The sequence below is a fragment of the Ictidomys tridecemlineatus genome, chromosome 13 (genome assembly GCF_052094955.1).
Source record: "Ictidomys tridecemlineatus isolate mIctTri1 chromosome 13, mIctTri1.hap1, whole genome shotgun sequence".
Lineage (NCBI taxonomy): Eukaryota > Metazoa > Chordata > Mammalia > Rodentia > Sciuridae > Ictidomys > Ictidomys tridecemlineatus.
In genome coordinates, this window is record NC_135489.1 from 46,064,836 (window position 1) to 46,081,460 (window position 16,625).

At 38.8% G+C, this 16,625-nt stretch overlaps 1 protein-coding gene across 8 annotated transcripts in view; it reads left to right on the top strand.

Annotated features, from left to right (window-relative positions):
* Positions 1 to 16,625, top strand: part of Slc35d4 (solute carrier family 35 member D4) — a 120,973-nt gene continuing 104,348 nt past the window's right edge. For 2 of the 8 annotated variants that reach the window (XM_078030266.1, XM_078030267.1), the window contains exons 1-3: positions 4 to 181; positions 4,397 to 4,443; positions 9,357 to 9,434. In XM_078030266.1, coding sequence (XP_077886392.1) covers positions 110 to 181; positions 4,397 to 4,443; positions 9,357 to 9,434 — 197 coding nt within the window. In that variant the 5' untranslated portion in view covers positions 4 to 109. Of the gene's footprint in view, positions 182 to 4,396; positions 4,444 to 9,356; positions 9,435 to 16,625 lie in introns of all 8 variants that reach the window. The other 6 variants (XM_078030263.1, XM_078030264.1, XM_078030262.1 and 3 more) reach the window with 6 other exon arrangements.

Genomic DNA, 16,625 nt, shown 5'->3' on the forward strand with positions numbered 1-16,625 from the left:
CAGAGCCACGTGGCCGTGCCGGGTGGAGTCTCCCTGGCACTGATTGGGGGCTCTGGAGGGCGGCTGGGCACCGCCTCTCCCCCCCTCCGAAAAGGGAGCAAGTTGACAGATGAGCTCGCGGGGGTCCCTAATCGGGCTCACCTTTTGTACCTGCTACCTGGCTTCTTACCTAATGAACAAGGTGAGGGGGCGGCGCGGGAGGCGTGGTCGCACGTGGGATTTGAACCGGATCCCCGTCCGTGGGAGGAGTGCAGCCTCCGGCTTGTCATCTTTTTGATGAAACCGAGTCTGTGTGGGATCCTCTTCTGGAAGTAGGAATTTCTTGGGATCCCAGGGTCCTCCTGTTCTGAAACACCCGGATCTCCTGGGAAACAGGATTTCCTTGACTGTCCATTTCCCAGGAACTTAATTTTGGGTGGCAAGCACTACTTTTAAGCGAAAGAAAGCAATTAGCTTCAGTTTCCTCAGGGAAGGAAAAGTTGGAGAAGAAGTCAGACGCATTCTGTTTCCCACCCCAAAGGCGTTCTTTCCCCCAGAAACCCAGAGGTCGATAAGCCTTTTAAATGGAAGAGATTAATCTATCTCCCTCTCGCCCCTCTGATCCTCAGACCTTTTTTTTTTCCTCCAGCTCAAAGCACTTCCAGTATATTCAAGGGATTTTTGTGGGATTTTTAAAATATAAAACTTACGTTTAAAATAATATCATAAATCCGTTTGATGAGGCAGAGAAGCACTGTTATCTTGTTCTAGTTTTTGTTTGGGTAGGAGGGGAAAGCTGGGTTAGGTTTGGTACCATGCAGAGAAATGCTGGACCTATGGGCACGGCTAGGGCATCTGGCCTGGACTCTGGGTGGCCTGAGCCAAAGTGCCCATGAGAGTGAGGACCACTGTGCCTTTTGCGGCATCTCTACTGCTCTCTCCCTGCATATCCCTTCCTCCAATAGCTTTGCTTTCTGGAAAAGAACCATCAAAAAACATTTCCTTATGCTTTGTCTTTTAGCTGCCTTCAATATATTCAATATAGGATAACCCTAACCCCTTTCCCTCTCCAGCTGATTTTTAGTTATGGAGCTGATTTTTAGTTATGGAGCTAAGCTTTTGAAGATTCATAATGGAGCTTGGCAGGAGGTGGATGTAAACCTGATTTTTCTCTTACCTGGTTTCTTTGTAAAGCTAAGTTTTGTTGTTGTTGTTGTTGTTTTGTTTGTTTTTAGTGTTTCTGGAGATAGAGCATGGCTTTGCGCATGTTAGACAAGTGCTCAATCAACTAATCCCCCATCCCCTACCATAAGTTGTTTTTTTTTTTTTTTAAATTGAGATGGGATAGAGTCCTCTGGAGAGGGTTATTGTGAGAATTATTGAAAATGATGTTTGTGCTGGGCATAATGGCACATGCTTGTAATCCTAGTGGCTTGAGAGGTCAAGGCAGGTGTATTGCAAGTTCAAAGCCAGCCTCAGCAACTTAGCAAGGTCTAAGCAACTTATTGAGATCCTGTTTCAAAAGGGCGGGGTTGGGGGTGGGGGAGTGGCTGTGGGGTGGCTCAGGATTAAACCCCTCTAGGTTCAATCCTCAGTACCAAGAATTAAAAAAAAATGATGTTTGTTTGTAAGGTGGTTGGTCTAGTGACCACCCTCATGATAAATGCTCCATAAGACAAGTGGAAGTTACTCTTGAGGAAAAGAAACGGAGGAAGGAAAGACTATCTTTTGTTTATGGTGTGACACTGTAATTATTAGATTTTGACAGACTTATTTGATCCTCATGGGGCAAGTAGCTAATTTTTTTTTTCTTTTAGTAGTACCTCCTCAGGCATATGTGAATTTGTAGCCTCCCTGGTGGCATATGCCTATAATCTCAGAAACTCAGGAGCTGAGGCAGGTGGATTGCAAGTTCAAGGCCAGCCTCCTCAGCAACATAGCCAGACTCCTAGCAACTTAGTGAGACCCTGTCTCAAAATAAAAAATTAGGGGTCTGGGGTTGTGACTCAGTGGTAGAGTGCTTGCCTCACATGTGTGAGGCACTGGGTTCAATTCTTAGCACCACATATAAATAAATGAATAAAATAAAGGTCCATCAACAATTAAATAAATAAATAAATAAATAAAATAAAAAATTAGAAAGGGCTGGCAGTGTGGCTCAGTGGTAAAAGTGCCTCTGAGTTCAATCCCTGTACACACACAAGAAAAAGGAATATGTGACCTTTTATTTGAACTCTTCTAATTTGCCTAGCTAACATGATGGATATATTGATAATATTTTACTTTAAAACAAAATGACCTTCTTTCTATTTCCCATAATCACCAGAAGGGGCAGAGTATGTCCTTCATGAAAGCCCACTGCTATGGCATTGACTGGGAGTAAGGGGGATTATTTATCTCAGCATCACTACTCCAAGCTCAGTGGACAAATAGTTTTTAGTTCACAGAAATTAATACCCCTGAATGTACATTTGCATTTGAGGTATTATTTTTTACTTATTGGAGTACCATATCATTTACTAATATAATGAAGGCTGAATACCTTCCATGTGCATAAGGTGTTAGGTAAAATTAAACCAAAGTCTCATGTCTCCATGAATTATAATCTGAGTAATAGAAATCATAGATTCCCAAGAGCCCTCAGAATTTATTTTTTATTTTAATTTTTAGTACTGGGAAGTAAATACAGGGGCACTTAACCAACAAGCCACATCCCCAGCCCCTTTTTATTTTTTGTTTAGAGACAGGGACTAAGTTACTTAGGGCCTTGCTAAGTTGCTGAGGCTGGTTTTGAACTCAGGATCCTCCTGTCTCAGCCTTCTGAGATGCTGGGATTAAGGATGTGTACTACCATACCTAGCTGGCCCTTGAAATTTAAATTAGAATGCTCTGGCTTGGGGATGTTGGAAAGTGTCAGAGATAAGATGGAGAAATTAGGACAATAACAACAGAAGACAGAAAAGAAGGGAAGACTGAGGATTTTAAGAACAGTGGAGGAGGTGAGCTCTTCCCGTGAAGGAGAGCAGATGAGAAGGCCAGGGTTGAGGTTGTTCAGAACAGAACTCTGGGAAGACTCTTAGAAGCCAGATTGGACTCCCTTCCTGCTACCCAGACTGAGTGGATTGGCTTGGACCAAGAGCTATGTCCTTGTCTATCCATGATTTCACTTTCTGCAGTTTCTGTTATCCACAAACACAGTCAGAAAACATTGCTTGGGAAATCTCAGAAATAAATGGTTTATAAGTTTTAACTTTTATTACAGTATAACACTGTTATACATATTCTATTTCATTATTAGTTATTATTGTGTATGGGTTTGGTGGCCTGGGCTGGCTAACCTTGTGACATGTTCCTCTTCCTATGGGAGGTCCCAGCAGTATCCTGGGTTCTGGAAGCCACCTGTCACAGCTATTGAGCCTTCAGCCTGAAGGCAAAGTCCACTTCTGTTTTTTCAAAGCTTCCAAATTGTTCCTTCCCAGAACATCATTATAAGGAGTTGCTCTTCTGCCTAATGGCATTTTGCTCTGAGTAACATGAGGAATCACTGAAAGGAGACCTTTTTAGGACTAATATTGCATTAGTCATAGATTTGTTTTAGCAAGGTGAGGCAAGGGCTTCAGCATTTTATTTTAGTTCTTTATTTTGCAGTGCTGGGGCTCAAACCCAGGCAAGTGCACCACCTCTGAGGTATACCAGCCCTGGGCTTCAGTATTTTAAATCTCCCCTAACTAAGCACACAATATTGAGTAAACATTTGGTATCATAATGAAGGTCAAGGGTGTTATAGGACATGACCAGGTGCTCACTTAAAGCTTTCCCTTTCTCCATTTTAGGAAAAAAAAAATCAGATCAAAGTAATATCAGGTCAAACTAATATCGAAGAATTGTAAATATCGAAGAATTGTAAAAGAAGACTACAACACAGACAGCCATAGTTGTGGCATTTAGGAGCTCAAAAAGGGGAACTTGGTGGGGACTGATCCCTGGGAAAAATATATGTGCAAACTTGCCCAGTCCCAACTCACTCCATGTTTTTGATCATGTGAAGAATTAGTAGACTTTAATTGGTTTTAGGCTTTTAGAAAATTCTTAATATGTTCATAATAGAAAAAAGAGTAGAAAAAGATATCTAGATGGACAAAACAATTCTTCTATTCTTCCATCATAAATTACTATAAATCTAGTTAAAATACATAATAGAAAAACAAATAGACCTGAGTGGTTTTTAAAAAATCCATTCTCTTTAATATAACTTGGAAGATCATTTGTTTGCCCAGTATAGGATTTTTTGGGGAAATAAATGTCTTTTTGAAACTTGAGTGTACTTATATTTCTTCAGTAGGAATTTCTTTGATTATTTTCTCTATCACTTCTCTATCATTTAAAATGTTGATTAATCTGGTATTTGTTTTTTCAGTATGTCCTGTCTGTCCTGAAATTTACTTACCCTACATTATTCCAAGGGTGAGTATCTTTTTTGCTATTTATACACATTTGTAAGAAAAGTTCAATCAACATCATTAAAAGTTCTTTGAAGTAGTTTTAATGACTACAAAGGTTCATCATCAAGTAGACACATAGTAATTTACTTAGATACTTTATTAGTGGGCATTTAAATTGTGTCCCATTTGGGGTGCCTAAAAATAACTTTGTCAGATTTTAAAAATTCAAATCTGCCAAATTTCCAGCTATTTCTTGGGGATAGATTTCTATGTAAGAAATTTGATTTCTGAAAGAATTCATGTTCTTTCATGTTATTTTCATGTTATGAATTCTTTTAGTATTCTTCTTGAATATTAGTTATTTTCCAAAACTGCTTTACTAGTTTATCTTGCAACCAGGCATGTGTAAATTTTATAATTTCTTAATTATTAATAAAGTTGGACAGTTTTATTTTGTTTACTATCTACATTTTTTTCAGTGAATTGTTTACTTGTGTCTTTTTTTAAATATATTTTTTAGTTGTTGATAGACCTTTATTTTATTTATTTATACACGGTGCTGAAAAACAAACCCAGGGCCTCACACATGCACTACTGCTTAGCCACAGCCACAGCCCCATTTTTTTGTTTGCTTTTTTTTAAATGGGTTTTACAATTTTTAAAAAATATTTATTTTTTAGTTGTAGTTGGACCCAATACCTTAATTTTATTTATTTATTTTTATGTGGTGCTGAGGATTGAACCCAGGGCCTCACATGTGCTAGGCAAGTGCACTACCACTAAGCCACAACCCCAGCCCCTATTTGTGTCTTCTACTCACTTATTTTCACCGAGGTTTGTTAATTTAATGCATTTATTGTATTTTAAGGATGCTATCACTTGTCCATCATGTTTATTGGAAATATTTTTTTTTTTGCAATTTGTTCTGTCCTTTAATTTACTTATAAATTATTTAGATTACTTAAAAGTTTTATGTGGGCAAATATATTATTTCTTTTGTAACTATTTCCATTGCTTTTATGTTTATTCTTCCTTATCACAACATCATATAGATATTCGTCTATATTTCATTAAAGCTTTATTCAACTTTTAGTCATTGTCAGTTTTTTAAAAAAATATTTTTATTTAGTTGTTGATGGACCTTTATTTTATTTTTTATATGTGGTGCTGAGAATCGATCCTGGTGCCTTGCACATGCCAGGCAAGCGCTCTGCCACTGAGCTACAACCCCAGCCCCAGTTTTTTTTTTTTTTTTTTTAATGAATGGTACAATGTGAGGAAATCATCCCTCCTCCAGTAGTAATTTATACTATCCTCATTTATTGTGTGATTCTTCTTTTTATCTTTGAGTTGTTAACATCATATAGAAAGTTGTTCTTCTAGGATCTCTTTTCAGGTACTTACTTTTCAATTTTTTATGGAAAGGACCAGTGCTGGATTATTTAAATTATTATTTAAATTATTATTACCACTTAATCTCACAGTAGAGCAAGTCATCCTCATTCTGCCTTTTCAAAGATGTTCTTTGTATTATCACTAATATGTTGTTTCAGGTGAACTTTTGAATTCCTTTATCAAATTCTTCCCTAATATTTTAAGAGCAAAGTTTTAAAATACTTGTGATTATGCATGTTTCAATCAAGAAAGCTGAGATACTGTTCTCTCTGAGTGAATAGGAAGCATTTCCTGCCCCTGATTGTCCTTTCTTGTCTCTCCAGGGAGGGGGACTTAGGGAACTCCAGGACAATATTTTCACCTAGATTGCTTTCCCCCCTATGGTTTGTGTTTAGGTCAGACTGAGTGCACCTCCCTGACAGAATGTCAGCTCTGCAAAGCCTGGGGTTGTGTTTTACCCCTTGTCTTTGGAGTACCCCTAGTTCTGGGACATGTTTGATGCAGAGAAGGTGCATCATAGGGCAGCTTATTCTACAGATATTTCTTGGGGAATACTCTGTGCCAGGCACTGTCCTAAACACCTGAGGTATATTAGTGAAGAAAACAAAGATCCCTGCCTTTGTGGAACTTCTCATTTCTCCTTTCTGTTCCTTAAATTTACCTGCAGTGAATGGTACCTCCTGTCTGGTTATCCAGCTCAGAAACCTGGGAGTTCATTTTCATTCCTTTGTTTCCTCTATCCTTAATATCTAGTCAATCACCAGGACCTCTTAAATATCTTTAGAATCTGTCTACCTTCTTCATCCATATTGCCCCTTCCTAGGCCACTGTCATCTCTCAAATTGCTATAACATCTCCTAACTTGGTTCCTTGCCCCTAGCCTTGCTTCTCTCAAAAACATACTCTTCTCATAAAGAGATGGAACTTTCCCAAATATAAATCTGACATTGACCTTCCCATGTTTAAAATCCTTCCTTGGGAACCGAGTTTGAAGTCCCAGCTCCTTGTGGCAGCCGACATGGCCCTTCAGGAGCAGCACCTTCTCTCAAGCGTTTTCCCCTCCCCAATTGCTCAAATGCTAAGGTCCAGACCAGCTGAACTTCTCCCAGAAGCTTTGAAGGATCCATTGTCTTTCTTCCCTTTGGGCTTTTGCCACTTTTTGGTCTTCTGCTTTGAATGTCACGTTTTTGCTTAAACTTGCTGCTTCTTCTAGGAAGTCTTACCCCGTTCACCAGTCTAGATAAGTTGTCCTTGCTGGGATGGCTTGTGATACCTGGTTCTCTTCCTGTTAGGGTTTCACCACAGTTTATTGTAATTATTGGTTAATTGCCTTCCTTCCTGCTAGCCTGACCTCAGAATGACATTCCAGAATCGACATTTTGAGTTGGGAAATTCTTTGCTGTGGGCTGCCTTGCACATTGTAGGTAGGATGTTTAGCAACATCACTGACTTCTACCTACTAAATGCTGGTAGCAAACCTATTCTCTCCCACCCCCAGCTGTGACAACTAAAAATGTATCTCCAGACACTGCCAGATGTCCTCTGAAGGAAGAAGTCACCTGGTTGAGACCACTGCTCTAGACCAAACTCCTTCAGGGCATGACACATGTTCTGCTTGGCTGGGCCAGTGAAGCATCACAAAGGAGTTGTGTAGACTGGTTGTTGTCACTGAGCAGGGGTTCACCAGTACACAAGAAAAGGACAAGAGCATCGTGGGCAAATGGACAGTCCTGCAGACTCCTAGATATCCTGAGGCTGCAGGACATTCAGTATGACTGGAATGTGGCGACCCAGGGTCTTCAGACAGAGCTGATCCTGCAGGGAGTGGACACCAGTCCAGAGGGTTTTGTGTTACACATAAGTGATTTTGTCTTACTGTAATCCCAGAGCGTGGAAGGATGAGGCAGGAAGATCGCAAGTTCAAAACCAGCATCAGCAACTTAGCAAGGCTCTAAGTAACTTAGTGAGACCCTGTCTCTAAATAAAATATAGAAATATTTTTAAAGGGGGTTCTGGGTATGTGGCTCAGTGGTTAAGCATCCCTGGGTTCAATTGCTGGTACCAAGAAAACAATTTTTTTCCTCCAGCTAATTATCTCAACGAAATTAAACTATTTTTCCCACTTTAAGATGAGAGAACTGGGGCTGGAGTTGTGGGGTTGTGGTTGTGGTTAGGTGCCCCTCAGTTCAATACCCAGTACCAAAAAAATAGTGACTGTCATGTAGACCAACATAGCCACATCAATGTTTATAGAAGCTGAATTCATGGTAGCTAAACTGTGGAACCAACCTAGATGCCCATCAATAGATGAATGGATAAAGAAACTGTGGTATATACATAATGGAATATTACTCAGCATTCGAAGAGAATAAAATTAAGGCATTTGCAGGTAAATGGATGGAGTTGGAGAATATTATGCTAAGCTTTAGTGGAATTATATCTTGAAGTGAGGTGTCTCAGGGCATTTATAACTAAAAACAGTTTTAAAATGTACAGATGAGGGGCTGAGGTTGTGGTTCAACGGTGGAGTGCTTGCCTTGCACTTGTGAAGCACTGGGTTTGATCCTCAGCACCACATAAAAATAAACAAAATGAAGTATTGTGTCCATCTGCAACTAAATTAAAAAAAATGTACAGTTGAACTACCTAAAATAAAAAAGTGACTTGAGTGAGACAGAACAGTTTTGCCTATAGAATTTATCTCACTTACCATTTTGATGTTCTTTCTACAGTAAGAGAGAGAAGGGTGTTTTTAACCTGTGCTGTCCTATACCTCTGCTGCTGAGGGCAGTGTGTTCCATGTGAGCTTCATGACCTCAAGCATGCCATGGCAGCAAAACTGGGCTGAGTCAACCATTTTTAAAATGACCCAAGAGTCACAATTAAATTTCACTTTAGAATAAATGCTTTGGCTACAAGCTAAAGAATGCATGGTACAGAAGGCTCTGGAGGACAGCCTGAGGGCAAGGGGACCCATTAGGGGACTAGTGCTATGGGCACCTGTGAGATGGTGAGATCTGAATTGAAACAGAGGTGGGGAGCTATCTGTGAGGCATCTCATACCAACCCTGTCATGGGGACAAATAAAATCAATAGGATTTTGCCAAGTAGATGAGGGAGGTAAGGGCTGGGATGACATCCAGGTTGGCTGTGTAGGGACAGTAAGAGGATGATTGGGGTGGGGAGAGAAAGTCCAAGGAAATGTTTTAAGTATGGTATAACTAGGAGTTTGTGGGATTTTTAGGGTGGCAATATATGGGTGAAAACTGGGATTTGGGAGTCATCTGTACTGAGGCAGTGGAAAAATTTAGAATAAGAAGAGAAAAAGCATGCATGCAATACTTATGTACAATTGCACCCAAGGGCATAGCAGAGATGGAGAGCTAAAGGTCTGAGAGATGGGAGAGTGGCTGGGAGAGTGGGAGAAGAGTTATAAGAGGAGTTGAATGTGTCTCTCTGTATCTGTCAACAGATCTGCCAGGGTTGGATTGTTCAAGGCCAGAGCTTGTATTAATTCACATCTGCATTTATCCTTTGCAGGTGGCAGACATTCATTGGTGGACTTCTGCTCCATGTGTCATGGAAATTGGGCTGGGTGGAGATCAACAGCAGTTTAAGGTATAATGTCCTCTCTGTACTTGATTCATGATTCATACACTGCTTACTTTAAGTATGATTTAATTTCTGATAATGTCATACCAGGAAACACAAATGTGTGTTTGAGTTGTTTGGTCTCTTAGTTCCCTTCTAATCTAACTCAGTGATTTTATAATCAGATAAATCTCAAATAGTGTTTTCCTGGTTACTAATGCCACCAGTATTGAGATTAATAGAGAATTGCAAGTTCTAATGCCATTTTAATTTGGTTTTGTTTTAGATTATAGGCTCACTACAAATAACTTATTATATCAGCACTTTCTTTTAGTAATAAAAAAAATTTTAGTTGTAGATGGATACAATACCTTTATTTCGTTTATTTAGTGCTATGGGCCACCTGTGAGATGGTGAGATCTGAATTGAAACAGAGGTAGGGAGCTAGCTGTGAGGCATCTCATATGAATGCTGTCATGGGGACAAATAAAATCAATAGGATTTTGCCAAGTAGATGAGGGAGGTTTTTTTTTTTTTTTAATGTAGTGCTGGAGGTTGAACCCAAGGCCTCATGTGTACTAGGCAAGTGTTCTACCAGCCCATGATAAATTTTTGCTGTGCAATTATTTCCTACTTTACAGAAAAGTTAGTATAGTCCAAATAACTACCACATCCATTAGTCATATTCCCTAATTGAATTATTTTGCTGTGCTTTAATATTTTCTTGTGATGCATATATATGCACACACATATGTATGCACAAATATATTTATACAAATATATATACACATATATATTTCTGAACTATTTGAGAGTAAGTTACTGATTTGAAAAAAAGATGTGTCTCTTTTTTTTACTTCAAATTCTTTAGTGTGTATGTTTTAAGTGTAAGGACAACCATTTATATGACTAGAGTATAATTGTCAAAATCAGGATATTAACATTTGTGCAACACTCTTATCTACATACCATATTTTGTCAGTCTCAGTAATATATTTTATAGTTTTCCTTGCCAAAACTCTGGTCCAGGGTCCATTCCAGACTAGACATTACATTAGTTGTTATGATTCTATTAAAACAGACTTTAAAATATATTTAAAAGAAATCTGCAAGGCCATGACATTTTTCAGATATAAATATAATTTAAGGTATCTGGTCCTGCCTTACCTAAATAAGTCCTCCTGATTCTTTGGGAATATCCTGCCTAACCTGAAATAATGTACAAAATGAAAAAAAAATCAAGTCAAGGTGTGTATGTGTATTATTTATATATATATTATTTATATATTATATATATATTATTTATATATATATGTTATATATATTATATATATATAAAATCTCCATCCCAACTGATTGATCAGGCCAAGTCATTCATTTTTGTAGTCTAAATTTTTCTGCTTAACTTCTGCATTAACCTGGTGAACTGCATACTTGCTAAGCTACCCTTTTGTTCATCACTTTGAAGATTTGAGAATATGTCAAGTGTAATAGTAATTATTTTGACTTCTCCTGAAGTCAGAGTAATTTGTTATTTTTGTTCTCTAATTTTATAGTCTCCTGAGAATATAAAGGTAGAGAACAAAAAACTTAATTAAGAGGTTTAATGGAGGGGCTGGGGATATAGCTCAGTTGGTAGAATACTTGCCTCACATGCACAAAGTCCTGGTTCAACCCCAGCACCATACACACAAAAAAGAGGTTTAATGGAGAAGAAGCCCTGGAAAGATAGGTGTACATTAACTTACCTGACCCTATTAAATCATAGTCCATATTTTGAAAATATATTATATATAAGATATAAATATATGTAAGCCATAATTTTGCATTTTCATAGTATGGCATCCTTAGCTTGTTGAAATAAAGATACTTTTGGGGTTTTGTATATTATATTATGCACAAGACTTACTTAATAACTCCATGGTTATGGTGGATAGTTCAGTGAGAACTGGCCTTCACTTAAACAAATAGGAATCCTGAATTTGTAAGGCCTGTGATAGTTGCAAAATTTAGTTAAATAATGAAGCATACTGGTTCCAAAGAGTTTAATTTTTTCCTCCACAGGAGTAGAAGGTTGTACTACAATTAGGGAATTGGAGATCAAAATTTTAGACTGTGGGGGACAGTCACTGGTTTTAGTCCACATGAGTCTTCTAATTTCTGATTTGAGTGACTTTTACTTTTAATAATAATATTTTTAAAATTACTCACATTTCCTGAAAAGTAATGATATTTTTCATATATAATTTTTTTCACTTACTGTGTTAAACATACATAACATTCATTTATCATTTTTTTTTGTACCAGGGATTGAATAGCAATAAAAGAAAATAAAATCATGGCATTTGCAGGTAAATGAATGGAGTTAGAGAAGATAAGTGAAGTTAGCCCATCCCCCCAAAACAAATGCCAAATGTTTTCTCTGATATAAGGAGATTGATTCATAGTGTACCCCATGGGAGGAATAGATGAATTCTAGATAAGGAAGAGGGGAGGGAGGGATAGGGAGGAGGCAAGGGGTTAGCAAGGATGGTGGAATGTGATGGACATCATTATCCAAAGTACATGTATGAAGTCATGAATTGGGTGTCAACCTACTTTATATACAGAGATATGAAAAATTGTGGTAAATATGTGTAATAAGAATTATAATGCAAAAAAACAAAGTACATGTATAAAGACATGAATTGGCGTGAACATACTTTATATACAAAGATATGAAAAATTGTGCTCTATCTGTGTAATAAGAATTGTAGTGCATTCCACTGTTGTGTATTTAAAAAAATAAAATCAATTAAAAAAAAAGAAAGGGATGTTATCAGATGGCCAGCAGGAAGAGATAGCAATAGGTTCCCTCATGGTGTCCAGCTGGGTTCATGTTTGCAGTGGCTGCTGTTTCCTCCCGGGCTGGCTTTTCTGATTAGGTCATTGAGGAACTGGAGCCCAACTGGGTAGCTGTGTACTTATGCAGATATAGCAGAGGGTTGGCTCTACTAAAAATGGAAACCACAAAACAGAGTCCCAGAGGTCATTGTGGAGCAGGGATTATAGTGATGGGGCTGGAAGGTAGGTCCCAAATTGGTATGAATAACATATGCTACAGACAATGCAGTTAGACTGCCCTTATAAACTGGAGAACAGAGAGACCCAGATTCCCTCTTGAATGAGCCTCAAAACCTGACAACACATTTTTTTTTTGTAAGTATAGGGATTGTATTTTATGACGTACATGAAGTTCAGTACCTGGCATCAAATAAATAGGGATGTGAAGATGAAATAAGAAACGGTCTGCAAGGACCTGACACTTATCACAGTGCTTAGCAAGCATCGAGTACTGTAAAATGGTTTTCACCAGTGTATCTGTATCAGTTGTCACTTCATATCAATCGCCCAAAGGCTCAGTGATTTTATTAGTCTTTATTATTTTTACAGTGATTTTATCCCTGTAAACATTTTTATATTTAATTATTATTATTTGTCTTTCCACGTTTTTTATTGGTACATTATAGTTGTATACAGGGATGGGATTTGTTGTTACATATTTGTACATTCACATGATATAACAATATAAATGTTTGAGCTCAGGCTTAAAACAATAATAGTTAAATATGGCCCATGAGTCTACAGTTCAGCTGTGGGCTGGGAGTTCTGGTTCAGGATGGCTTTGGTTTCAATGGTTTGTCTCTGCCCTACCACATTTTTTATGTTGCCAAGAGGCCATGTCTGCTGTGTCCAGCCGTCTTCGCTGCACCGGGTACTGGTTCTTAGAGGGATCTTATGGAGTTATTGTCTTCCCAGGATGTCTGCCTGGGGACCAGTTATATCCATCAGGTCTTGGATGATGCTCTTGAACATTTTATCTTAGAACAGATAGCATTGCTTTACAACCACACACTTGCCATTATATGGAAGCTACTGCTATTGCCAAGCCATGGCAAAACACTGAAGTGATTTTTCCAGCCAATGTTGAAGTCCTTTGCTGTAGGCTTCCTTTATTTCCAAAATGCAATCCTAAACGAACCTTGTGACCTGTGTCTTCTGACTGGACATCTGGTAGCACCTTGAGATCATGACTTTTTGGATTCTTAAGCCATTGCTGAGGATGGCTCCAGGTGCGATTTCACTGCAGAACTCAGGCACTATCTCAGAGTTAATGTAAGTTGTCTACATGTTTAAATAAAACACTTGAAATAATTTTTAACATACTTGCCATTTTTTTGTCCATCTCAAGTAAGAGCGAATTTTGGATTCTCTTGTGTAATTTCTTTCCTTTTAAGTCCTGGGGACTGAATCCAGGGCTTTGTACACGCAAGGCAAATGCTCTACTGCTGAATTGCATTGCCGGCCATTTTATTTTTATTTATAGTTTTATTTTAGAGTTTCACTAAATTGCCCAATCTAGACTCAGACTTTAGATCCTGCTTCCTCAGCATCTCAAGAAGCTGGGACTTCACTATGGCTGGCTCAGTTTTCTTTTAATTTGAAAAGTTCTGAGTTGAAAGTTATATGCTACATTACCTTTTTAAAAAATTTTTTAGTTTAGTTGAACACAATACCTTTATTTTATTTATTTATTTTTATGTGGTGCTGAGGATCAAACTCAGGGCCTCGCACATGCTAGGCAAGCACTCTACTGCTGAGCCACAACCCCAGTCCCATACATTACCTTTTGATCAGAGATTTTTAAGATGAAATAGAATTCACTACCCATTTATTTTCTATGCAGAATCCTTGCTGGAGAGTCACTACAAATATCCCAGCTACTCCAGAGGCTGAGGTAGGAGAGTTGCAAGTTTGAGACTTGCTTGGGCAATTTAGGCAGTCCCTGTCTCAAAATAAAAACCAAAAGATCTTGGGGTGTAGCTCAGTGGTAGCATGTGTGAGGCTTTGGGTTCAATACTTAGTATTATAAAATAACAGATATCTTTAATAAAACTTCCAAATTAACTCAGCACAATTTGTAAAGAAATAAGTAGTTAACCAATCAATTATGGTCCCGATGGTATTTTTCATTATTGATCATTTTTAAGTGAGGTAGCCCACCTTTGTCAGAGCTGATAGTGGTTGGACCTCTCCAAGTATTTCTTGCTATGCTGGTATTTCTTTTTAAATGTCTCGTGTAGTTCTAAAAAGTTATCTTTGCTCACAAGAGGAAAGTTAGCACTCAAATTCATGTGTACTTTTCTCTGTTGTTTTCTCTCCAAAAAGAATTAAGTGTGTGTGTGTGTGTGTGTGTGTGTGTGTGTGTTATTTATATGTGTGTATATATATGTGTAATATTTTGGGAGGATAATGAAACAAACTTTCACAAGTTCCTCAGAAAACTTACTGGGAGCCCCAGAGAGGACATACTGCTGAATGAAATCACGTTGGTGTTGGCGTGGTGATTGTGGGAAGAGTTCATGAGCCCAAGGTGGGTGGAAGGATGGGGTTTTTGACTCTGGTGTACGTCAGGGTCTGCAGGTTGAGCCTACAGAGCACAGTAGTTTGAACTCCTGTTTTATCATAGATCATCCCCCATGTAGCTGTTGCTCTGTTCATGAAGCCCCTCTTTGGTCTCTTCTTGAGGTCAAGGCAGCAGTATTCAACGTGAAACCCCCAGTCCTGAGCTCATAGGCATTGCAACATGCACGTAGCTTATATTTTCATTCATCGATTGACTGTCTACTGGCAAGTCTCTCTCCTGTTTCTTTAGATAAGAGATTTCCATTGCTTATTATTAAGGGTTCTGGGAGACCTATTTTTTATTTTGAATTTTTTGTCAACTGCATTTCTTAGCAGTTGCATTTCTTGCTGCACTTGCAGTTCGTGTCCTGAGGCTCACTCAACTCCACAGCTGACTTTGCCCTTCCAACAGGCATGAAGAGCTTGAGGCAGCTGGGGAGGGGCAACCTCTCTCGCCAGTGGGGCCTGCAGGGTGGCAGATCTGGCGACTGCACCAGGGTCAAAGCCTAAACTTGAAGGGGGTTAGTGAAGCCTGGCAGTGTGGGACCTGAGAACTGGCTTCTTGAGGCTCTTGTTGACCTTCGGGGATTGTCGGGACTATGCTGTAGGTGACAAACTTTCCATTTCTGCATGAACTGGGGCTACATTTTGAGACTCTTGGGCCAGTGAATAAAACTGAAGTGGCAAGAAATGATGATTCCTCAGATGTAGAGAGGTAAGAAGAGCCAGTTATGAAAGTGCCCTGAAAAAATGGATTTTTCTAGAAACTCAATGGTAACAAAGTGGCCCTTTGTGTCTAATCAGGGCCACTGCCTCATGTGTGAAACCTTGAGTACTGCAGGTAATAAGTTTCAAGAGGTTGGGACTCTCATTGCTGTATTCCCAGTCAATTTGGCCAACAAGCTAGAGAGTAGATATTGAAGGCTTTGTAGGGAATGCTATCCCTGTTGCAACTACTCTGTTCTGCTTTCATAGCACAAAAGCAGCCACAGAAAATCCCCGAATGTGTGGGTGTGGCTGTTTTCAGAAGAGGGTGCATGCCTGTAATCTCAGCTACTTGGGAGGCTGAGGCAGGAGGATCACAAGTTAGAGGCCCTCATCTACAACTTAGAGTGAGACTGTGTCTCAAAATAAAAAAAAAATTAAAAAATTGGGCTGAGGTATAGCAAAAGAAAGAAAGGAGGAAAGGAAGAAAGAAAGAGGCAGTGGGCAGGATTTGTCCGTAGTCCATAGTTGTTGCTGACTCCTCCAACTTCTATTCTGAGGACAGTATCATCACAGGACTCTTTTTGAGGTCAAGTAAAATCAGGACTGGACTTTTGTCAAGGGTATGTTTGTGATTCTCTCTTGAGACAGAGGGAAGAGTGAAGAGTAAAAGAGAAAGAACTAAGGAAAATAGGAAGAGAGAAAAGGGGTGCAAGACCCTCAGGAACATAGTCACCAGTAATGGATCAAAATAATGAAATCTAGGGCTCTTCTGTAATTAGGAAGTGAATGCATGCAGAAGTCTTCTTCAACTGTAAATCAATTATTGACTTTAGAGTTACAAGGTTAGTTATTATTTTAGTCAATGTCAATAGTCAGTGTATGAACTCTGGCACGTTGCTCTTATTTTCATATTTGAAAACTGTTTTTATGTCCACTAGGTGTCAGTAGAACACAAAATTTTCAAGAATTCAGTAGGAGGAGCCCTTCCTGCACCCAGGCATGGAACACTGCAGGGTGTTTTCAGTTAGCAGATGTTCTCTCAATAATGCACGCTCTATTTGAAAA